The sequence below is a fragment of the Ailuropoda melanoleuca genome, chromosome 14, assembly GCF_002007445.2.
Source record: "Ailuropoda melanoleuca isolate Jingjing chromosome 14, ASM200744v2, whole genome shotgun sequence".
NCBI classification, from domain to species: Eukaryota; Metazoa; Chordata; class Mammalia; order Carnivora; family Ursidae; genus Ailuropoda; species Ailuropoda melanoleuca.
The window spans coordinates 106,187,522-106,211,166 of record NC_048231.1 but is presented as its reverse complement, the minus strand read 5'-3'; the positions used below and the strand labels follow the sequence as shown (position 1 = coordinate 106,211,166).

At 56.3% G+C, this 23,645-nt stretch overlaps 1 protein-coding gene across 4 annotated transcripts in view; it reads right to left on the bottom strand.

The window, feature by feature from the left end:
- Positions 1 to 3,811: 3,811 nt before the first annotated feature.
- Positions 3,812 to 23,645, bottom strand: part of CTDP1 (CTD phosphatase subunit 1) — a 57,740-nt gene continuing 37,906 nt past the window's right edge. For 2 of the 4 annotated variants that reach the window (XM_011226400.3, XM_034643227.1), the window contains 2 exons: positions 13,922 to 14,079; positions 3,812 to 4,357 (listed from right to left, as the gene is read on the bottom strand). In XM_011226400.3, coding sequence (XP_011224702.2) covers positions 4,216 to 4,357; positions 13,922 to 14,079 — 300 coding nt within the window. In that variant the 3' untranslated portion in view covers positions 3,812 to 4,215. Of the gene's footprint in view, positions 4,358 to 13,921; positions 14,080 to 23,645 lie in introns of those variants that run through there. The other 2 variants (XM_034643226.1, XM_034643229.1) reach the window with 2 other exon arrangements.

Genomic DNA, 23,645 nt, shown 5'->3' with positions numbered 1-23,645 from the left:
ACCTGAAGGACGGCAGGGACGCGCCTGTGTGCTCCCCCCGCCCCCACCCCGGGGCCTTGCGGAGGAGCTGGCCTCATCCCGCGCATCTCTGACTTGACGGCATCTCGCTGTTTGTCGGGGAGCATTTCAGACACACGCAGAACGCAGGACTCCGAGTCACCGATGAACCGGGACAGTGTTCTCATCTGGACCTCCACCTGTCCCCGTGGTCTCTATCGTTTTGATCAAGTCCCAGACACGGTAGTTCAGAACGTTTCTAACAGAGACTCTCAAAAACCACGTCCTCTAAAGCAAGTGACAACTAGTCATCAGGACCAACGGTCTAGGCCACGCTCACCACCCCAGCTGTCGGGCTGCGTGCGCCCCCTTCCAGTTCTCTCCGATCACCACCCAAACAAGCCGCCACACCCGGATGGCTGACGCGCTTCTCGGCTCATGAACCACTAGGTTCCCCTCCGTGTCTTTTTTTTCCCTTACAAATTATGGCTGTCTTAATGAATTTCCGAGTCTGGATTTTGGCGTTGGATTTTGAAGATGGAAAGACACAGAGGCACCCTCAGTGCGTGTCCCCACGTGGAAGAGGCCAGTCTGTGGAGCTGCACGCCAGGAATCCTGGAACAGGCCACACCACGGGGACAGAAGGACCTTGGTGGTCGTCGGGGGATGGGAGGGAGGAAGAGCACAGGATTTTTAGGGCAGCAAAACTACTGGCTGGTGCATAATGGTGGACTCATGACATTACACACTGTCTGCACCCAGAGAACGTACGCCACGTTACCCCAACGCGAACCACGGACACGCCAGTGTGGGCTCATCAACAGTGACAAGTGCACGACTCTGCTGGGGGACACGGGTGCTGGGGAGGCCGTGCATGTGTGGGGGCCGGAACACTCGGGGACATCTCCACACCTGCCCCTCAATTCTCTCTAAAAGATAGTCTACTAAAATAACACGCATAAGTGGACTAAAACAGCACGTTGAAATGTTAACGTGGTTGAATTTGGTGGCAGGATTCTAGCAATTTTTCATCATCTTTGATTTGTGTCTGTTAAAAGGTCACAATTGGATTAATTTTAAAAAGCAAGGGAAACGATTATAGCAAAGTACAGAAAAGGCTGTTAGGCGAGCGTCAGCCTCGGGTGGTGTGATGAGTGAGTCTTGTTTCCTTTTCTGTACTTGAAAGGTTTTCCACCTGGGTGGTACTTTCAAAATAGAAAGCTGAACTTACAAACCAGGCTGCAGCCTTCCACGTGAGCACACACGTATGCAAACACAGGCCGGCACGCAGCCGTCAGGTGCCGGAGGGCTGGGCTTTATGGATACATGTTTCCCACGCCGCGAGCCTGCCCTCGCACGACTGCTTGAGTCCCAGTACGTAAACCCCCCGGGCCAGAGCCTCCGCTGGTGCCGCACAGGGAGCAGGGCCCAGGTGTGCCCGGGTCCCCACCTGGACGCGTCCGCAGCCACCTGGGCCTGACTCCATGCCCCCTGCTGGAAGGGCCTGCAGACTGGGTAGGGGCAGGGTTGTTCTGAAAACATGAAAAACTCGGGACATGAGATCCACTCATAGTCACACAAATTTTCAACATTCTATTTCCCAAGAAAGAAAGAAAAACTTCATTAAATTTCCAGGTTCAGATTTTTCAATGTTTGTAAATAGCCTAAAATTTGTTACCTACTTGTACAAAGATTTCTTGTGGACTTAAGAGTTCCGTCTTCAAATTCCTGAGGAGGGCTGGAGTCTGTTTAGAGGTATTTCTTACTCATTTAGGGCACAGACGCATTGTTAACAGTGACGAGAACACCAAAGGCCAGATGACCAGGCGCAGGCCACTGGGGGCACCCCAGGCCCCGTTCCTGCCCAGCTGTCCCACAGGCCAGAGCCCCACTGCAGACGGGCATGTCCCCACGTGGACGTACCTGCTCGCGGGCATGCTGCCAGCCAAGTCACGTCCCAGTGTCAGAGGAAACCACTGCCTGGCAGAAAATTAAGAAACTTGGGGCTGCTGGAGAATCCTGACCAGCATTGTGGCTCCTGGCACACTCTGCTCCTAGCAACTGAACTCAAGGCCCCGGCTTTCTTCGGGACGACAACTTGTAGACCTGTGTGCTTTCCCTGCTCACTTGTGCTCACAGTTGGGCCTCGTTTTCCCTCCCGAGACCAGCTTCTCGTGTTCCCAAGGCCTTGGTGTTTCTTTCCTGGTAACACTGGGTCCGGGTCTTTTCTTCAAATTCGACCAGTCGTTTTCCTGTTGCTTATCGGAGCACTTGCAACACCGTGGCGTCTGAGCACTCAAGAGTGGTCTCCCCGTCTCCCTCTGGGACCCGCAGGAAGGGGCCCAACCAGCTGAGACGGACACAGCTTCTGTCCCCACCCTCCTGGGTGTGTGGAGCCCCCACCTGCCACACGTGAGCCCACAATGTCATCCAGATGTGATAGTAACCAGCAGCCCAGACCTAAGCCCCACTGCCTTAGTTCACACACTTTCTACTGACAGCAGGCAATGTTGCCAGAATTAGCACTGAGCCCTTTTAGAAACCGTGGCCTGAGGCCGTTTGGTGTTTGAGGAAGAAATCTCCAGCTTTCATTGCCTCCTTTCTGTGCTAACAGTGTCAGAGAACCCCCCCCCTTTCCAAGCCCAGACCCTGGAGACTTCCGTTATTGCTGTTGTAGAGAGCCGAAAATCAACGTAGCTACACTTACCTTCCGGAAGAGAACAAGGGGGGGGTGGTGCCTCCCCCCCACCCATCCTGCGTGCATGGGAATACTCCCACAATCCCCCTGCCTGTCATCAGAAGTATGGATGGGATCTGAGCATCATGCCCCATCGTGAAAAGACCTACTGAGTGCAACCAGTAGAGAGACAACCCAAACCCCTGGAGGAGGTTTCAGGTTCTTGATGATGCCCGAGTATCCAGCGAACACCTGGAACCAGCCATACCTGAAGCTCCACCATCGCTTCTCAGACAAGTGAGTAACGTAGTAAGATAACCCCACTGCAGCTGTGATTCTGTTACTTGTAAAGAGAGCCTGCAAAGCACACAGCCTCAACCTAACACATTACTTCTAATTCTGTGTCGTCCAGGAAACGGGGAGGAGGCTTGCAGAGCTGCAGGTCCGCACTGAAGAAGGTCCCCCTCTCACTTCCTACGCTAAACCGACGACGTCTTTAAGCAACGCCTCAAACTGTTCTAGAGCCTCACAAACACTTCCTGGGTTACCCACAGCCCAGAGCCCAGGAACCACCGACAGGAAGGGCGGCGTAAGGCGCCGTCTCAGAGGCGGCGGCAAGATGAATTTACCATGGACAGCGTGGACCAAAGCTCATGCCCAGAGAGCTCTGGACTACAGGACTTGGAGACAGAGGCCCCTGGCCTCTGTACCAGCTCTCACTGGAGCTGTGAACGCAGGGGGCCTGTGGGACCCAGACCCCAGCAACAGGGACGATGCAGTCAAGCTATCTGGGGGACACGCTGTGTGATGAGTCCTTTTTCCAGTGTGTCCGACAGGATCAGAGTGGCCTTGCTTTCTGGGGTATCTTAGATGCAGTACTCATCACCCGACAGCTGCAAGTAACAGCGACCCCTGCCTTCGTAATGCTCCTGGACAGGCTTCTGAGAGTCTCCCCACAAGGGATGTAAAGACCAGCCGCCACGGAAAGGCCTACGAGAGTAAGTGAGGTCTGTTTTCCCGGCGATGCGCCTGGAGTGTCCAACACGCAGTGTTCTCCGCCCCCACAGGCTGCGGGGCAGGCAGGGCAGGCAGGGCGCTCGGGGCCGCGGCCGCTCCTGCTGCACCACACCAGGGAACCAGCTTACAAAAAAGGAGTTTTATTAAATGAAAGAGAAATCTGCTCGGTGGGTCAAATGCGAAATAGATATACAAAAACTTTACATCTGTGTCCCGGAGGAGGAGGGCCCCGTGCGCCTGCCTGCTGCCCGGCCCCACGTCCTGCCCGCCCGCTCTGCACCAGGCTGCGCGGGGCGCGGCACCATCTTTGGCACACCGCCTCCCAGAACACTGTCCCTTAGAAAAGTAGACTTTCCATAGTAAAATCTCTAAAAACACCTATTTCTGCAAAATTATGTTTCTGTATGTGGAGCTCTGCAAATATACACGTCTTTCTGGAGAAAAGGAAATATCCGAGGGCCCACGTGGCCTGGTGCCCTCTGGGGACAGAGCACGAAGCACGTGTCCGCCCTGCACCCCGCAAGTCACATGAGGTCGTTGAGCTCCGCCTCGAGCGCCGCGGCCATCTCGTCCGCCTCCGAGCTGCTGCCCTCCTCGTCCTCCCCGCTGGACTCCCCGCTGGATGCGCTGCCGGCATCCTCCTCGGGCAGCTTCCGCTTGTGGCCCCTGCAAGACAGACGTAGACAGTGAAACACTCACGCCGGGGGCGGGCACGCACAGGGACCCCAGCATGCACACACGTGTGCACGTATGCACACTGCAGGAACGCACCAGCACGCACGTACCCCCAGCACTGGCATCCACAAGCCCCAAGACTGACGCACCCAGCACACATACAGGCACTGGCACAAACACGCCCCAGCACACTCATACACACCGGACGCGAATGCACCGGCATGCACACGCCCCAGCACGCACACACGTATGCACCCCGCAGGAACGCACCGGCACGCACGCGCCCCAGCACGCACACACGTATGCACTGCACGCGAACGCACCGGCACGCACGCGCCCCAGCACGCACACACGTATGCACCCCACAGGAATGCACCAGCACGCACACGCCCCAGCACGCACACACGCAGCGCATCGCTGTCCTTTGGGGAACATCACTGTCCTAGCTTCAGTGCAAAAGCCAGTCCGAGCTGATGGTCAGAGACCGTGGGCCCGGCACACCCCGAAGCACGGCACTCGCTCTGTCTATTCCCCGTGCAGTCAGGCTCCACTTTCAGAGGTGGCCCCACAGCGACAGTCGGCTGTACAAGAGGGCGTCACGGGCAGGTGACAGATCACCTCTAACCCTGGAGAACATGGGGAGAGGACAAGGGCTGGACGCCGTGAGCATAGCAGGTGTGACTGAGGACCGGTGGGGGGACCAGAGGGCGCGCGCCTGCTGTCCGTGCGCAGCCCTCCACCTGGGGAGCCCCTGGGACCTGGCTTCTTCCCAGAGCTCCAAGAGCCACGAGACAAGAACCAACAGGCAGAGCAGCAGCAGAGAGGCTGGTCTGTCAGAGAAACCGCTGTGCCACCTCGCGGACCCGGAAGCACGGGCACATCCCAGGTTATCACACAGGGCAGTGCACGGTCCACCGCCTCCGAACTCCCCTCTCCCGAGGCAGCGTCAACACAAACGGAAGCGCACGAGAAGTCTTTGCCTGGCAAAGTCACAAACACGAGGTTAGGACACTGCCTGCAAGACTAGGACACATGTGGCCCGAGACCTGTAACAGAACAAGCGTTTACAAACTGCTAAGACAATAAACAACCTGTGAGAAACACTCCCGAATCAGAAAACAGCAACGGACAGTGAATAAATTCAAAATAGACAAAAACCCTGAAAAAGACTAAGTAAATGTAAGTAAGGCACCCGTGTGACGGCTCAGGCTGGCAACAGTGAGCACGAGGGGCTCAGCATCTGTGGCCGCGGGGCGTGGGCTACGTGGCAGGTGCCGGGCGTCCATCTGCTGGACTTGAACCCCCGGTCGGGCCCAAACCAGGCACACACGTGGCCTGAGGACACGCTGTTGGGTAACTCAGCAAAGGCTTAATTTTCGACTCGCAAGATATCCTGAAACAAAAGATTTTTTTAAAAAGGATTTCATTTATTTATTTTAGAGAGAGCGCACATGCACGTGCAAGTCAGGAGGAGGGAGAGGGACAAGCAGACTCCGCATGGAGCCTGAATCGGGGCTCGATCACACGACCCCGAGATCACAACCTGAGCTGAAATCAAGTCAGTCGCCCAAGCCCCCAAAACAAAAGCTATTTTTAAGCGCACGTATCCTGAGGCCACTCAGATGATCGTCCGTTTGCTGAGTGACACATAGACGCAACGGTTAACCTACTGCATGTAAAAACGGCATTGCCCATCTCATCACCATAAGAGGGTGTTTTTATCGTTCACACTACTGATGACCACCCCAATAAAAACAGTGTCTCTTGGGGGCACTGCCCAGGAAGGCGTGCGTGGGCCCCCAAACCTACCACGTAGGAACACATCTTAGCTGCTGGCAAGTGTGGAGATTTACCAAAATGGCACTGATTTTGAGAAAACCTGGGTTACACTGGCTGCACCCCGTCCCCCGGGCACCCAGCCGGCCTCGGGCCTGCAACTGAAGCGCACGCAGGGGAACGTGAAAGCTCGTCTTTGGTTTCCCCATGCGATCCTGGTTTACTGTCAGGACGTGTTCACGGTCCTGGGCTTCCACTAGTCACCGTGCGTCGTGGCCTGGCTGTGAGCGCACCTCACACTGTGTGGACACACACCATCAAAGCCCTTCTGGGGTGTCCTCTGGTTAGCGCAGCAGCCTGGTCTCATGAAGTGACAAACACGACCAACCTCCCTTGCCTCCTATAAATGGTCTGCTCTTCGCGAAGAGCCCGGCCGCTATCCAGGTTCCCTTTCATCCCTTTGAGAGCTTGAGGCAAAAAAGCAAAGGCAGAGAGTTCCTGCGGACCGGGACGAAGGCCCCCAAGTCCAGGAAAAAGCCAGACCCACTGCTGTGAGGACGTGGATCGGGAACCCGCAAGCGCCTCGGACAAGCCCCCAGGCAGAGTGGGGGCGCGTGCTGGCGGGACCTGGGGTAGCACAGGTAGAGCCTGGGGAACAGCAGGGACCCCGAGGGCAGGACCAGGGCAGGGGGAGCTACAGACTGCTCGGAGAGTTATCTGCCAAAACAGCCGTCTTACAACGATGATAATTTCTGATAAAATCTGTGAAAACTTTTTTTTTAAAGATTTTATTTTTCTGAAAGAAAGTGAGACAGCACAAGCAGGGGGAGGCACAGAGACAGAGGGAGAAGCAGGCTCCCCGCCGAGCAGGGAGACAAATGCGGGACTCGATCCCAGCACTCTGGATCGTGACCTGAGCCGAAGGCAGACGCTTCACCGCCAGAGCTGCTCTGAGTCCTGGCTGCACGGGGCGAGATGTCCTGTAATCTTCATAAAAAGCCCATCATGGGGGGGTGGTCATCGTTTCCGTCTGCAGCTGAGGAGACCACGGAGCCAGAGAGAGGTAAGCTGACAGCCACGCCCTTGGGGGGCTGGACCCCACACTATCCCACGCGGGCTGGTGGTGTGTGCGTCATACAATCACTGACTTTACTGCAGCAGGGTCGTCTCGTGTGGGAAAGTGACAGAAGGAGAGAAGACGTGGCGTAAGCAGCCCCACATTGGGGTGGTCGTGCTGGGCGCTCCCACGGGAGCCAAGCACGTGGCTCAGGATCAGGGAAAAATGGCCGGTGGCCCAGAGGCTGAGCCTGAGTCCAAGTATAAAAAGAGATGGACCAAGAATGGGCAAACCTCTTGGTTAAATAACGTGCGGAGAATATCTCTATATACAGCATGACTGAACTTTAGTAATTAAAAACCATCTCGGGGCGCCGGGGGGGCTCGGTTGAGTATCCGACTGTTTATTTTGGTGCAGGTGGTGATTTCAGGGTCGTGGGATCGAGCCCCCGGTGGGGCTCCATGCTCAGCAGGGAATCTGCTTCTCCCTCTTTCTGCCTCTCCCCCAACTCTAAAAAATTATCTGAAAAATTGGAAACAGGCCTTAAAGGCATGGTTAATAAATGCCTGTGAATGACACCAACTTCATCCCACTTAGCACAACGCACAGTACTTATATTTTGTTGTTACAACCAACTGCACAGCTGCAGAGAAATGCCTACGGACTTAATCTGGAGAAACTGTAAAGCTTGGAAAATCATCTAACATTCAGTGTGGAATCCAGCAAGAACATGACAGCAGCATCAGCACGTGCACGCTTCCTCCTCGATTTCTGAACGCACATGGGGTCAGAGCTGGCGCCTCACGTTTGCTGCCATTACGCACACGACAGCTTCTGGACGGCGGCAGACACACACGTCGGTGTCTAACCAGCGACCATCAAACAGCATCCACAAAGCATGTATTTTTCAACTTGTCGTTAAAGCAGCTTGTCTTTTTGGCAGGAAGAAAGCAGCCGCAGTGCTGCCCGTGACAAGGTCACCATCTCGACTAACGAACCTCTTTCGTGTACGTGCACGCAGAAAGGCCAGGTCTGCAGGAACAGCCATGTGCAAGGCTGGCCGAGGCAGCTCCCTTCTCAAACATGGGCATGGCGTGAAGTAAGCATGGGCACGGCGGGCATCTTCTCATGCGTGAGGACGGACTGCAGGGAGCCTGCCCTTTGCGGTGAGTGGGGACCCAGGCCATCTGGTCACCTGACACACGGGGTTAGACATGCTCAGGCTACAGGACGGCAGCCAACCTCTTCCCCGCTCCCTCTGCGCTGTCGTCCTGCGTGGGGCGTCACAGTGGCTGTGGAAAAGGCAACCGGCCCAGAGTGTGCAGAACAACAAGGGCTCCGGGCTTAGAGCCGCCTCACCGTCCCCGTCGGCAGAACCCACTCGTTCACGTGCCGGAGGTGTGCCGCGCTCACACTTGAGCTCAAGAGGAAACTCTTCTGAGGAGCCAGGCTTATCAAGTAGATGGCGCAGAAGCCTCCAGGAAAGGGGACTGCAGCAGAGCTGAGGGCGCGTCCCAAGCCGCGTACCCAGCGACCGTCTCTGTGGAGAACCCGTCACACGGCCTGCTCCAGCGGGCGTGGCGGCTGGGGCGGGAAGCTCAGTGCATCTGGCACCGATCGTGGCAAGCACTGCTGGCCCATGTGACCAGGTCACAAAAGGACCAAAACAAAATCCATGCCTCTCACTCTGAGACACGGACAAGCATTAAAAAATTAAACTCTTGACTTGATTCAGTTTTGCTCTAATTCTGCACGGAGCTCACGAGCTGACTGTATTTGAGGCTGCGGACGTGGCAGCGTGGGCGGCGCGCCTCCTCAGATCACGACGTGCAATGTGCTCGCGGCTCCTGACTGCCCGGCCTGAGATCCGTGACGATCTCTGCTGCTTTTTCGAGAGAGATGCGAGTTCCTGTCATAAAAACCACTGAAGCGAATCTTCGCGAACAAAAACCAAGGGAACCCCCACTTTCTGAAGAGCATCCTGGTGGAAAGTCTCAGCAGGCTGCAAGGTCGGCACAGGGGAACCGAGCGACGCGCAGTGTGCAGTCAACGTGGAGGCATCGGGAGAGGACGTTTGCCGACGGAAAGTTATCAGGAGCGCGCTGGTAGCAAGTGTTTCTGAAAAGCCTGACGACGGCAGTCAGGCCCCGAGAGGACTTCCCACCGACGCCCCTCCTCCAGCTCCACGCCCAGCGTCCCGAGCGTCGGACCTCACGGGCACCGCCGTCAGCAGACGTGTGCGCTCACGAACGCTCATCTCGACCCCACGACCACCCCGATGCCGGAGCCGCACCGTCCAGGACCGGGAGGAGGGAGTCCTCTCGCGTCGCCCCTTCTCACGACGGTGTTGCACCTACACATGTTGGGGGTCGAGCGGCTGTCTGTCCGCCTCCTGCCTCCCGGCCCTCGCCATGATTGACAGCGGGCGTTCAGCCTCCAAGTGCAGCCGAGCCACCCGCTCCCTCACCACCGCCCCCCGTGGGAGGCACAGATGCTGGTCCGACGAAGTCTGTCTACTCTCGGGCTGCCCACCCCACCCCACTGGTCACGCTCGAGCGTCCCGAGTTCTGAGCCCCTCCGTCTCTACTGCCTCCCTCAGCGCTCAGCGAGCCCACCCACCGCGATGCTGCAGGACGGGAGCGGTCTCCTGGACTCCCTTCCCCAGTGGCTGCTGCGGGCTCCTCGCACGGACCCCACGTCACGTCGTCAGGATGGATGGCGGACTGACCCGTGTCTCAGCCGGTCAGATACGGGTGCAGACTCATCCCTTAACGCAGGACCGCCCTTCCTTTCAGCGCCTTTCCTGTCATTCGTGGTGCATCTATGCGTCCCACGCACCGTTATTACCCGTACACTGTGATTTCACGTCTTACACAGAAGCTGATGGAAAGAAAGAAAACGCGCAACTTACGGCACGTTACGCAAACCTTCTCCTTTACTGTTTCTTCTGAAATATCTCATTCCTACCGACTGTGTGGTCACTGGCAAATGCGCGGCTCTCTGAACTGCAGGCCCCACGGACAGACAGCTCCATACATGTCACACAACTGCTCCTGATATCCGTTCAATGAAGAAAGAAGAAAACCACAAATTCACGCTGCCTGATAATTACATGGTGCTCTCTGCTGTCTGTGTGATTCTGATCTGTCTGGGTCCCTGGCTTTCAGGCTGAAGAGCTCCCTTTGGGATTTCCCCCGAGGCAAGCTGGCTCACAAGGAACTCTCTCAGTTCCCAGCCGGGAATGTCCTCATCGCACCTTCACTTTTGACAGAGTTTTGCCTGCTTGATGGTTTTTTCTTGAACACCTGAGCGTGCCGCCGTCTCTGACGATAAGCTGGCTGCCGGTCCTGCAGGCGCTCTGGGCGGGTGCTGGCCACGTGTGCCCTGTCTCCGGCTTTCGGCACCTTTACCACGACGTGTCTGGGTGTGGATCTCTGTGCTGACCCTGCTCGGGGTTTGTCGAGCTTTCGGGATGTGTGAGAATGCCTTCCATCCAGTTTGGGAGGTTTTCTACCCGTCCCCTCCAACGCTCCTCTGGCTCCTGCTGTGGGCACGTGCGTGCGCGTTACCGCTGCCGTGCGTCTGAGCCACGCGCTACACTGCTCTTTCCTCTGAGGTTCGGCTCGGCCCTCGGGCCCCTGGACAACGTTCATTTCCCTGCTGCACTTTGCAATGTCGTCCATCCACTTGCTCCTAGTCCCCCGTGCAGCTCTGTCGCTGCCGGAAGCATACTCACAGTGGCCACGTGGGAGTCGCTCTGTGAGCTCCGAGGTCGGGCCACGCTCACCGGCAGCTTCTCTCACTCGCCTCCTCTCCGCGAGTGGAAACGGGCATTGCGGTTCCTGTGCTGTAGCGGCTGGCTCTGGCCTCTCCCCGGCCAGCGTGGCTGTGTGTGCCTAGTGACTGGCCGGGCCGTTCTGGCACATGAAGACCCCGTTGAGCAGCTTGGCCACGCGGACTCGGCAAGAGGTGCTGCCAAACAGACGCTCATGTGGAGAGCCGGCCCTGCGTTCCCATCATTGCTCATTTCCATGTCTAGTCCCCGTGACCAAGAATAAAATACAACCGGCAACGCACACCTGCCAACTTCTCTGATACAGAAGGAAACAAGGTCCACAAACGGCAGGCACCCGCGATGGCTGAGGGGAGCCACTGAACCCGACTCCGCTGGGCTCAAGGGTCTGAGCCGTGGGGCAAACCCAGACACCAGGAAGCTCGCGCCACGGCCCCACGTAGGAAGTTCGGGGAAGCCGAGGAAGGCAGGTGGGAAGGAGCACCGTGAGAGTCCCTGGGCTCGGGGACCAGCAGAAGCCAGCCCTTGGGAGGTAAGAGAGCACATCCCATGCGGCAAGCAAAGCGTGAGCAAAGTCTGAGGGTGCCGTGCTCACCTGGCCTCAGGCCCGTCAGGAGGTGTGGCTCCCAGAATGCCAGGCGCGGGATGGTGGCTCAGCCCCACATCCGGTCCTGCTTGTGCCCTGCTGCCCCAACCCCCACCGTCACCTGTCGGAGGATTCAAGCATCTTGTTGCCGTGTTGGCACCTCCTGTTTAGACGACAGTCCCCACAAGACCAAGAGAAACTTCCAAGCTGGATGCTGGACGTCCCCGCCCCGTGCAGGCTGACCACAGAGATGCAGGAGACCCAGCCCCTGGGACGAAAACCACGTTGCTCCCCTGGCCTCCAGTCCAGAAGGCCAGCACCCAAACCACATCACAGGAAAACTCCTTCCGACAAGCCCTGGTGCCTGTCGTTTGTGGGCGGTCACACGACCCAGTAAAAACGAAGAAACAAAATTCGATGTGCACTCTTGGGCTCGGTGGCGCACAGGGCCTCAGTCGGCCGAGCGACTGCAGCCACTGCCCCTCGAAGAGAGGACACTCCCAGTGGATTCTGGCCAGGCCTCTCTGACTCTTAGTGAGAAACGCCTGAATGTTTTACTTGACAGAGAAAACGAGAGCAGAACCAGAGTATGCTACAAATCAGCAAGGAGACGTCACGCGTCACATGCACCAGCCAGCACCTCCACACCCAGGTTCTCACAGTGGGTGGGAGGCCGGCTCCCAGAGACCCCAGGGGAACCCCTGCATAGACATGAAGACCCAGCCCAGCATAAGGATTATGCAAGGCTTATCATCACCCAACGCGTAATTTTAAACAACCGGCTCCTCAAACAACCAAACGGCACTTCATCCTCCGGTCTGGAAAGCTCTGCTGCGCGCAGGGCAGGACAGCAAGAGCACGGCGGGAAGCGGCTACGTCTTCCTGCTCCACAGCACGGCTGCACGTCCGCCTCCCTTCTCGGAGTAAAATGCCTACACACGGAACCACGAGTCTCTGCTGCTAGAATCTCTGGCCCAATCCTGTTTCGTAACTGGACCGCTCAAGCACACCAAACTCTTCTGAGGTGTTTATTCACCCACGGCACGTCTTAGGGTCACACCAGATGGACTGTGAACGGACACTGTGGTTCAAGAAAAGCACCCCCACGCAGAGGGAAAGCCCAGTTACAGGGCGAGCACACGCGTGTGCAGTCTGTGCCGGCCCCGATTCACTGGCTGACTGGCAGCAACCCGAGGCGGCACCACCAATGCCCCCGTTTCAGAAGAGGAAACTGAGGCACGGGAGGTTCGAGGGCTGGCCCACCGTGTGGCTGGGAGGAGGCTCTTGAGACGTGGCTCTTAAACCCAACACGTGGGATGCGCGTCTGCTCGCTTCTCATTACGGAGGTCGGTTGTAGGGGGGTCCTGCTGCTGAAGCACCCCTGGCCTGGTGTGAGCAGCCTGGGCTCTGACGGGCGGTGCATCAACACTGCACGGCACGTGGGGCAGGAAGCAGGGGGAGAGGTCCTCACCGCGGCAGACGGGAGGGGCACCGCCAACACTGTGCGCAGACAGAGCTGGGGCAATGCTGTCTCAATTCCGAGGGACACGGTTCCCTCCCGGGACTACTGTGCCCCCTGCTCCACTGTCCGGCCAGTGTGGGCAACGCCAAGAAGGCATTTCCTGATGTGTAAAGTTTGTCCCCAGAAGCTTCTGGAAGATGTACCCACTCCACCAAAATGAGAGAACAAAGATCAAACTGTTGGAGCCGGGAGGCAGTGACTGTAACCTGGAGGCGGTGAGGCCAGTCCCAGCATGCAGCAGGGCCCGAAGGGGAAGCTCAGGGACACTTGGGGACAGTAGCTCTGGCTTCAGGCGGGACTGAACTGAGCCGCTGGGGTGGGAAGACTTAGTGGCAAAAAGGAAGGAAACTGGGCGAAGTCACAACATGCGGTGACTGTCAAATCCAAGTGAGACAAAAAGATGCTGCAGAGGAGAACCCCAGCACGCCATGCGGTCCGGGAGAGGACACGGCCCGCGCTGGTGGGGAGGCTGGCGCGGCCGGAGCGCACCACCCACCGACAGGGGCCGCGGAACACCACAGCGGGGCGTGCGGCAAAGTGGGAGCTGTGCCAGGACATGCCGGCCACGGTGCTGCCTTGCCCTCGGCTCGGGGCTGGGGACCGCGGCTCCTGCGGGTGTTACTACTAAAACACGCACCAAGCGCTCTCCCAAGGGGAACAACTAGATCTCTACAAGGGATGACTGAAACCACAAAGACTTCGATAAGAATTCACATCACCGTAAACGAAACCTTCTGAAAATGCGAAGTCTTGAAGACTCCGTTCTGTGAACCTGCAGCCATCACCTGGCTTGTCCCCTCCCCCCGGGAACGCCCCCTCACCTGGGCCCCCGGCTGCCTGCGGTGGTCCTCTCACTGCACGCCACGGCCTCCAGCGGGGCCTGGGGCTCCCGGGGTGGGGGCCGCTCCTGCCGCTCCTCCTCTGGCCTCTTCTTCTCACTGTCGCTGTCGTCACTGCCCTCTCCTAGGATGTCATCCACCTGGCAAGGGGTGAGTGAGAGTCAGTGCAGGAACACATCCACCTCCCATCCCATGTCCCGTGGCCCCGGCCCGGTCCCAACCACATGCACGTGCTTTCAGTGCACGGGCTGTGCGTCTAGTCCCGCCCTGGGCCGAGTCCCAGGGTCTGCGGCCACCTGGCCCTTCAGGCGCACGGCACCGAGGGGCACAGAGCAGGTGCACGAGGAGGAAGAGGGAAAGCCAAGAAGGCCCAGGCCGCCACTCTTGGGATCCCAGGACCCCACACGTGACCCTGGTACAGGTAACCCGGAGAACCGGACAGTCACTTCTTGGCGGCATGATTCTAATGGGGGTTTTCTTGCTAGTGTGTGAGAATGAACTTTACGGTGAAGAATCAGAGGATTCTGTTACAATGCTCACGATCAATGAGCCACACAGAACGACTGCTACCAGGATGTACTCTGGAGTCTTGGGGTGGGGGCAGCTGCTGCCGGCGGGGTCCCAGCCATGTCCGGGGTGCTTGTTCCTTCCCATAGTCCTCAGGCTGAACCATTCACGGACATGCCAAGTGAGGGTGATGGAAACTAATAGCCAGGGGCCCGAGAGTCGACTCTCCCCGCTCCCCTATAGCCCAGGGCAGGCCTGCTTCTGGAGGCCGAGCGCCAGGGCCCCAGGGACGCCAGGCCCCCAGGGATGCCCACCAAGGGAGGATCCCGAGGCTCTCCCACCAGCACAGCTCCTGATACCCGTTCAGTCAGAAGGGGCCGTTACATCAGATTTGGGGTGCGCCTGGACAGAGATGATGGGGTTAGAGTCAGCCTTCCACCTGTCAGACCTCGGTCTCTGAGGTACCTTTCTCTCAAGTTCACCCTGGTCCTCTAACAAAGACGCTGGAGAACAACAGAGATCAGGCAGAAAGGAGAAAATAAGGCACCGGAGGTTACCCACTGCACCAGGACAGAAATGTCCCAAGTGCTTTGGATTTCTGGGCACCTCCGGTGACATTTTTGGAACACTGCTGTTTTCTCAAGAAGCAATGTCCTGTTGGCACAACTGACACTGCGATCTTACTTTGTTCTAACTCAATGTGTGCCAGAAAAATCGCAGGTCCCCTATCAGGTGGGTGGGCCAGGGCCCCGGAGTACACAGCAGTACAGCCAGCCTTTGCGTAGGGTGCGTGTGGTCTGGGTGGTCAAGCCTGGACAGCAGACGTTCACAGAAGTAACTCACAGGCTCAGAAGCTCTGCTCCAATGAAGGCCTCTGTAACTTCCCCAAATGTATGTACCCTGAGAAGTGCCTGATGACCTTTCAGGACATTAACATCGACTTATTTAAAAAAGGTGCAGGGTGGACATTAGTGACCACACTAACACGTGCATTGCTTGAGTCCTCGGTAGCACGCGTCAGAGCTGGAGGTGTTTTTTCCCCTCAAAATATATACACAGAAAAAGCAAACAACGATGTCAAAAATCCTATAAGTCAACATAAGTATGTCTTTATGACGTCAGAGTAGATCGTTATGTAACAAGATTATCTGTTCTGTAGAACAGTAAATTGAGATGTGTTTATTGGTCTCTGTCCCTCTGTCCTGACTCAGAGCTCCTAAGCCCCTTGCATTTTCCCAGCGGACAGTGACACATTTTTTTCCACTGAGGCGAGTGTAGGTGGGCTCTGGACAGGGCTGGTCACTGGTCAGGAGACCAGCCAGAGCAGAAGCCTGGAGCCTGCAGCCCCACCCCCTTCCTCCAGGGAGGGGAGGGGGCTGGAGACTGAGTACGGGGCTCTGGGCGCTTCCACATACTGGCAGGGTGGCCCACCCCAGCTCCACGGGGACAGAAGGTCCTGTGCTTGGGACACTGTGGACCTCACCCTGTGTGGCTCTGTGGCTATTCACCCGCGTCTGTCATGTTCTTTATTACATAATAAGCCACTGAAAGTAAGTAAGTGCGGGAGCAGCCCTGGCAAAGAATGGAGCCCCAGCAGCGGGTTGTGGGAACCGTGATTCACAGCTGGCTGGTCATCCGCAGGGGTGACAAGCCGGGACCCCCCACGTGTGCCTGGCGTCTGACGATGGGGAGCGTGTGAGTGCAGGTGGTGTCAGAACTGCTCACTGTGACCCCCACACAACTGGGCAAGAACAGACGAGTCTCCACGGCCTTCTGTCGGTCCACTTCTCAACCGGACTTAAGAGCACCAGGTGTGAGGGCACCGTTTTCCCAAATGCCAGGCCACACGCTGCAGGGAAGCTGGGCTGGCTGCAGCCAAGGTGAAAGCTGTCTGTGGGAACCCTGACGGTGTGCTCACAGCGGCTTTCAGGCGTTTTGAACTTGGAACTACAGGGATGTTATGGCAACTTAAACATTCAATTAAAAAAATCCATTAATTCAGAAAGACCAAGTTTTCAGCTTATTTCAGAAAACACAGGAAGAAAGGCAGTCAGATGTATTTAACTCACAAAAACGGACTTCTTCCCATGGACAACTGGGTGGTGCCCTCTAAGGAAGCTCCCAGCAGAGCTGGCCAGCTGCAGCCCCTCCTGACAAAGGGCCAAGCGCATGCCATCCCGCCAGCTCCTCAGCGCATTCAGGGACAGGGCTGTTCACTCCTCGCCTCCCCAGCATGGGGCACCCCCACAGGCCCCATGAGCTGCTCCGCATGGACCGTGAGGGCACAGGCACACCTAGTTACAAAGCCTCTGATGGATAAAGGGGGGGGTCCCAACGCAGAGCAGCCTCGACCCTAGGGCATCGGTCACTCCCACGCTGACCTCAGTGAGAGTCAGACACAGCCACGTCAGTGAAGCACAGTCATCACGTCACTGTCAGGGCTTTAAACTACACACAGGGTTTGCTCCTAGGCCAAATGCATTTAACAGAAAGCACAGAGTTTAGTAAGAAGTTAGCGCATTCACACTTCAGCACTGTACTTAATTGGTTGTATTTATTCTACGTTGATGAGCAAACCTATTAGAATATTCTTTTAAACTTTCCTCTGAAAATACTTTAGGCCTTTAACTCTGCATCATACCTTTTCAAGACAAAAAAAAAAAAAAAGAATTTAAAAAATCAGCTATTTTAAACGTGACCACCAAAGTACACAATCACAGCCTCTCGGAGACCGCGAAGTGACCGGGAAAGTGTCAGCACTGCCTGTGAGCAGGAGTCCGGTCGCTCAAGTCGGCGGACAGCTAACCCACGCACGTGTTCGTTGGGCCAGCTGTTCGGAAGATTCAGAAAAACATTCTGCACGGCCAAACTAAAACCGTGGACACATGTTAAAGTCTGGACGCACCTACATTACGCTTACGCTGGCTCTTCCTCACTCGGCTTTACTCATATGAAAGGATCTGTTTCAGGACAAAAGACATCTTTCCAGGGCCTTCCTTCTCTTACACAAAGGTAACCCAGCTGTTTGAAAAATAGTAATGTGTAACAAATTATTTACTTTGTAAATAATATTTAAAGGATGTTAGGGTAAAAATTTTAGAATCTTAAGGAAAAATCTAAAAGTACATGAAGAAAAAAACAAAATTCATTTTATACTGAATTAACGACTGAAATCTCTCAAAGGGCCAACACGGATCACATCGAATGCACTGGAAAACATTCCCATTGCCTCACTTTGGAAGACGCAGGACCATGGGGATTATGGACTCCTCACGGCCTCTGCCTGTGGAGATGGAAGACAGCTAAGTGGGGAATGGTGAGAGGGAACAGAAACGCACCCCAGGCTGGAAAAGCAAACTTCCCAGTCACTCCCTGTACCAGGAGTCCTTCTCCCTTGATTAAACTGGAAATGTGTTTAGACACGTTAGAGATTACTTTCTCCAAGGAGGACTCGGAGACAAGGGGAAAGATGTACTGCTGCCCAAGCCCACCCGCACCTATAAACTCACAGCGGACAAAGCCGAGAAAAAACCTGCCGCCCTCTGCTGCAGTGGCCTGGGAGCCTGCAGGCAGCAAGAAAACGCTCGGGCAACAGCGCTGATGGCCGTGGCTCCGGGCCAGCAGCCAGCTCGTCGTTAATTCCTTCAGCCATGGCCTCCCGCACAGACTGAGCTGGCCAAGCCTGCAGGACAGGCACTCTAGGACACAAGAAATAAATTAGGACGTGTCCCCATTTCACTTTCCTATTAAAATGCTGTTTTCACATATTATCTTCAATCTCAAGCATTTTTTCTAAAGGCTAATATATGTTAATTATCTCAAGATATCTGAAAAGTTCGTAACATCGATTGCAGAGCTGCCTGCTTCCTAAAACGCAACACAACACCATTCTAAGACACACAAGAATTCTCGTGGCGGCTTTTTGGTACAATAACTTTGGGAGGCCTGCTGACCCACGTAAATCCCTGAATGTTACAAATATATCTGCTGGTCCACAGTACCCGCTCCAAACAGAAGCATGTGAACAGAAGGGTCACTTGGCCAAGTTACGGAGGTGTCCCCGCCCCATGTCCGTGCCTGATTACCGTTGGAGGAAGAAAGCCCAGGTGGCGTGACCGCGAGTCTGCTCAGGACGAACACGTGTAAATGAGGTTGCGCGGCAGGCTGACCACCGATGGGGCTGAAGACACAGGAAGACACGCAGGCTGTCAGGAAAGCAAGCAATTAAACCCTTACAAGCGCTTACTGCTCGTAAAAGGTGCACAGACACCTAGGATTAGAGACTCATGTGACCAAGCCTCAAATAACTCTCTGAACCACCTCCAGCTGTCTCTTCCGGGCATCTGTGTGCCAGTGAACACTGAGTCCTGCCACATGCCGTCCCTGCGCCCCTGCCGAACACGCACACAGGGGCCCCCTTCACTCACAGGGCCCTCCTCGAACGCAAAGCTTCTCCACGCAGCGTGCTGTGGTCCCGGGGAGACGGGAGCCAGGAGGAGACACAGAGTGTGGACGTCACTCTGCTTTATGAAATTCTACGACTGGCCAGACTGGTTTGCAGCATCAGAAACCAGTAAATGTATGCTTTTGACCAAGTTCTGAAGGTTTTCAGCCATCGTTCCTCCAAGTATCTGTCCCTCACCAATGTCCTCCCCTTCTTGGAAATTCCAACCACACACACGCGCTCACACGCGCACATGCAAGCGGAAGCTGACTGGACATCCCCGTGGCTCTGACCACGGCCCCGATCTGTTTTCTGGCTTGTCTTCAGGGTAGTTTCTGCAGCACTTTTCATGGGCTCTTTCCTCTTGGCCTCCACTCTATCAGGGGCATGTCAGGGCAACGTCAGGGACCCTGCTTAGCGTGTCTCTCTCAGCTCGGACATCCCTGCTGCCTGCTCTGTAGTGTGTGCACCCCCACAGGCCGCACGCCTCTGCCCAGGGAGCACAGCCGCCGAGCAGCTCTTACAGAGCTGGTCTCATAATCCTGACATCTGGGCTGGCTTGGGGTGGGCGTCTGCTGCCACTCACTCAGACTGTGCCTGGACACTTCCAACAGGACATCCTCTTTGAGCTTCTGGAGAACACGGGTCTGTTCTAGCGGGCGATCAGCCTGCTTAGGGTGGGTGAGAAAAAGTTCTGCCTCGCCTTCTGTGGACTGCGACATGAACTGTATGCCTTTGTGATGCTGTCTGTTCCACGGCCTCTTGGGATCTGTTCCACGTCTGCTCTCGGGGGTGAGCCTGGGGCTTGGGTCGGTTCCCACACAGAGCTGGGGTGCCCCTCTCTCAGCCCCGGAGCGGTTGCACAGTATGGTAGGGCTGGGGCTACCCACGGGGCAAAAAGGTCAGAGAACGGTGCCTCCATATTCTCTGGGCCACAGACTCCTGTCCCCAGACCCTCTGCATTTTGGGTGCCTGCCCCAGGGCAGAGCTGGGGGAGAGATGCCTCCATCTCCAAATAAGGACGGGCAAGAGCTGGGGACACAGGATTTGGAAAATGCCAGAAAATCCACGACCACGCTCGCTCCTCCCTGCTGCACCCATGCTGACTCTCAGGAACCTGTCTGCTCTTTCTTTCTGAAATTTTATTTTTTTCCTTCCTTAAAAAGTAAGCTCTAGGCCCCACGTGGGGCTTGGACTCATGACCCTGATCAGGAACTGCAAGGTCTGCTGACCAAGTGGGGCCCTCCTCTCTCTGTTCCGTGGACGTCAGCTGCAGGTACAGGGGAGGCTGGGGGAGGCCGTGGCGGGGGTTACCCACCTGGGCCGGCACGGGGTAGCGACGGTTTGGCTCTTCCTCCCGCCGAGACGCTGCCCTGCCCTTCTCCAACGTGTGCGAGCAGCATTGCTCACTGGTCCCTCTCAACACTTACGGCTGACGCCTCACCTACTGACCTGACTCTAAGCAAACCGTCTGTTTTAACGTGACATTCAACTCTTCCCCTTCAGAACAGACTGTTGCACATTTTAACTTGAAGGGTGACCCTTTCTTTCATTTTGGAGCCACAGCCCACGCATCCCACATGAAAACTGCTCATCAGCCTGTGAACAAACGCGGTGAGAACTCCATTCTGTACGTTCCTTGTGTGTCTGCCCAAAACGTAAACACACGTGAACAAACCTGACCCCTGGGAACACCACGCTATAATAAATATACCGCCTCTGGGAGCTGACGCCTTGTGAAAAATCCCCGACGGTGCTGAAGACGCCGCTCACCCTAAGAACCATAATTTGGGCAAAACCGTATGAATGCGTTACCAACAACAGCACGAGCTACAACAGCAATGCAACCACGCCTCGTGCGCCCCCCTCCCCCAAGCTGGGGTCCGCAGTAGCTTCTGGAATAAACCTGCTCCATCTCAACACTTTGAAGCCAACAGAAAACGTGCCTGTTTTATTCCAAATATAATTGCAAAACAGTATTTGCTGGCAGACAGGGCAGACCTGACATCAGGGGAGCAACTGTGTGAAGATTTTCCCTATGCACGAGTCCCACACCGAGTGCAGCTTCGAAGCCAAAGGGAAAACGTGGTGGTGTGCGGCACCCGGCCAAAACCACCACCGGGCAGCTCCCCGGCACCGTGTGAACCGTCCGAGAGCCAATCGAGTGAATGAAACCGTGTGCGTGGACAGACGCGGGTGCACGTCCATTTTGTGGGACCACCTCCGACTCTCCAGCCAACGGCACACCCACGCCGGAGGCCCCACCTCCTCTCCAGAAGGGTATCACCGTATACAAGCAGGAGATGAGGCGTGCGTTCACTGTGCTTACAGATGGTGCTTATTCATCTGAGGCAAACCTACAACTCCACACAACCAAAGCAGCCACACTACAAACTAAGGCTCACCACCTTGCGCATCACAGAACCCGCCTCTGTGCCAGAAGGAAACCGCTGCCCACGGTGTGAACGCCTGTGTCTGAACCACAGCAAGCGGTGATCGTGGTCACGGAGTCTCGGCAAAAGACTCTTCTTGGTGTGAACCACGATCCACAAAGTGTAACCATTTGGCACCAACAGGACTAAAAACAGAAATAATCACCCTAGACGTGCATATACGGCAGTCCCTCCGTCACCCATGCTGCGCTGCAGGGCCCCAGTGGACGCCTGAGCCCTGTAAGTGCGTGTCCAGGACAAAGTCGAGCCGACGGGAAGGATCACCAGTAACTCGTAGCAAAACAGAAGGATCACGGCGACACGCTGCTCGTAAGACGCGTGCGAACGTGCTCGCTCAGGGCATCGCATCGCCTCTCACCATGCTGCGCCCACCCTTCCTCTTCCTGTGGAGACACGGAAGGGGGCGAAGGACGTGGGCACGTGATGTAGCAGGAGGCCACTACTGACCGTCTGACCATACGTCCGGAGGACGACCCCCAGCCTCTGGAGCACGGCTGGCCGCAGGTACCCGAGCCTGCAGAAAGCAAACCCCTGGATGGAGGGGGGGGGTGCTGCGGTGCTGTCAGTACTCTCTGGAGACAGTGCACAGAAGAGTCTGTCTCAGACCCTGGTTTGCAAGGATGCTTGGTATGAGATGCCAGCATAATGCCTGGTGCATGACAAGGACAACAGGCCAGGGGCAGGCCCTGCAGCACCCAGAACACCTCGTCGCTGGTGAGACATGCCTCCAGGGACTTGAGCTGAACTGCGTTTACAGAGAACTCTGGCAGCAGGACAAAGGAGGGACAGAAACAAAAGGGACTGCGGCTGTTGGGGGCTGGGAGAGGCGTCTGGTCCCAGACACAGGGCCTCCGAAAGACATGCTGCGGGACACCCTGGCTGTGGAGCACCTGTCAATGCAGACTGCAGCCCGTCGGAAGAGCCCCCTCTGGTGGATTCAACAAATACAACTATAGTAGGCACGGAGTGATTGCACAGGTGAGCACAGGGGGCATCGGGACAGGGTGGAGACCTCCCGACGTGACACAGGTGAGCAAGCTCACATTTCTCAACCCTGATTCCCAGGAGCCTCCATTTACTGAACTGAGTAAGAGAACGGCCTGATATGTGTACAGAATCATGCCAGAGGGCCTGAGGTAGACCTCACAATTCCTAGGACCTAACTGTATTTAAAATAAATGTTTTTGCCAGACAGACCACTGAAGGAACTCACACAAACGACATTTTGTTTCTCAAGTGAATGTTCTTGATAAATCCAAGAACAAATGCACAAAAAGCAGGCCATCTAAGGTCGCCAATATGTACAAATTTCTACAGAAACCAGGATGACTCTGGAAAAGCAATCCACCCTGAATTATCTCAAAAGAACAAGGGCCACTAGAAAACAAAACCAGTCTGACATGCTGCTGGTGGAAACATGACCCCTTTCTATCACAACCCACTCCAGTTTTTAGGAAGTTTCCTGGGATTCTCTCCAAACATTTCAAAATTTCCTACAAGCCTCACCCTCCCTTCCGTCCTTCCTTCTACTCTAATGATAAGACCTTGGGGTCCCTGCCTTGCAGACTGGGGTGCTCTCTGAAGCCTGCACGTGAAGCACGACTGTCACACCGTTCCTCGTCTTACGAGGTCTGCTCTCTCTTCCCGACCCAGAGCTGCGTGAGTGCGGCACACAGCAGGAGACTCAGGGAAGCGGATGCGGGACTGAGCGTCACTTCTTCAAGCTCACGGAGCAGGGGCCCAAGACCGGTGTCCGCTGAGGCAGCGTGCCTGCTTTCCAGCAGGGCTCTGCGAGGCTGATGTGTGTCTCCTGCCACCTGGACGTGTGGGCATTTCAGAAGGGGACACGTGGAGACAGCACCTTCTGACACCGGGGTGTCCCTCCTGTCAGGGGCACACTCCATCCAGGATGTCCCCATGTGGCCTGGCACGGAGCTGCTCTGAGACGACCCGCGGCTGCTGCATCACCAGCTCAGCCACACCCAGCAGCCGGGGCACGGGACTGTCTGTCCAGTCTCGGCTGCCTGCTGTCGCTCCCGGGGACCTTTTCTGCTCCGGACAGAACTGCAGACAAGAGGGACCCTGTCGTAAATGGTCTTGGTCATGCACGTTCTCTTCCCTGCTTCTCAGCTTCCGATTTCTAAACCCTGCGGCGTGTGGCCCACCGTGCTCCCCAAGAACCGGGAACCCTGGAAGAGGAGCAGGGGTGGGGGGTCGGCTCCAGCCGCCACTGGCCAGGGCGCCCAGCGTCAGCGCCCAAATGCAGGTGCGGTCTCCCTGGCAGGGCGCGCGGGACCCGGGT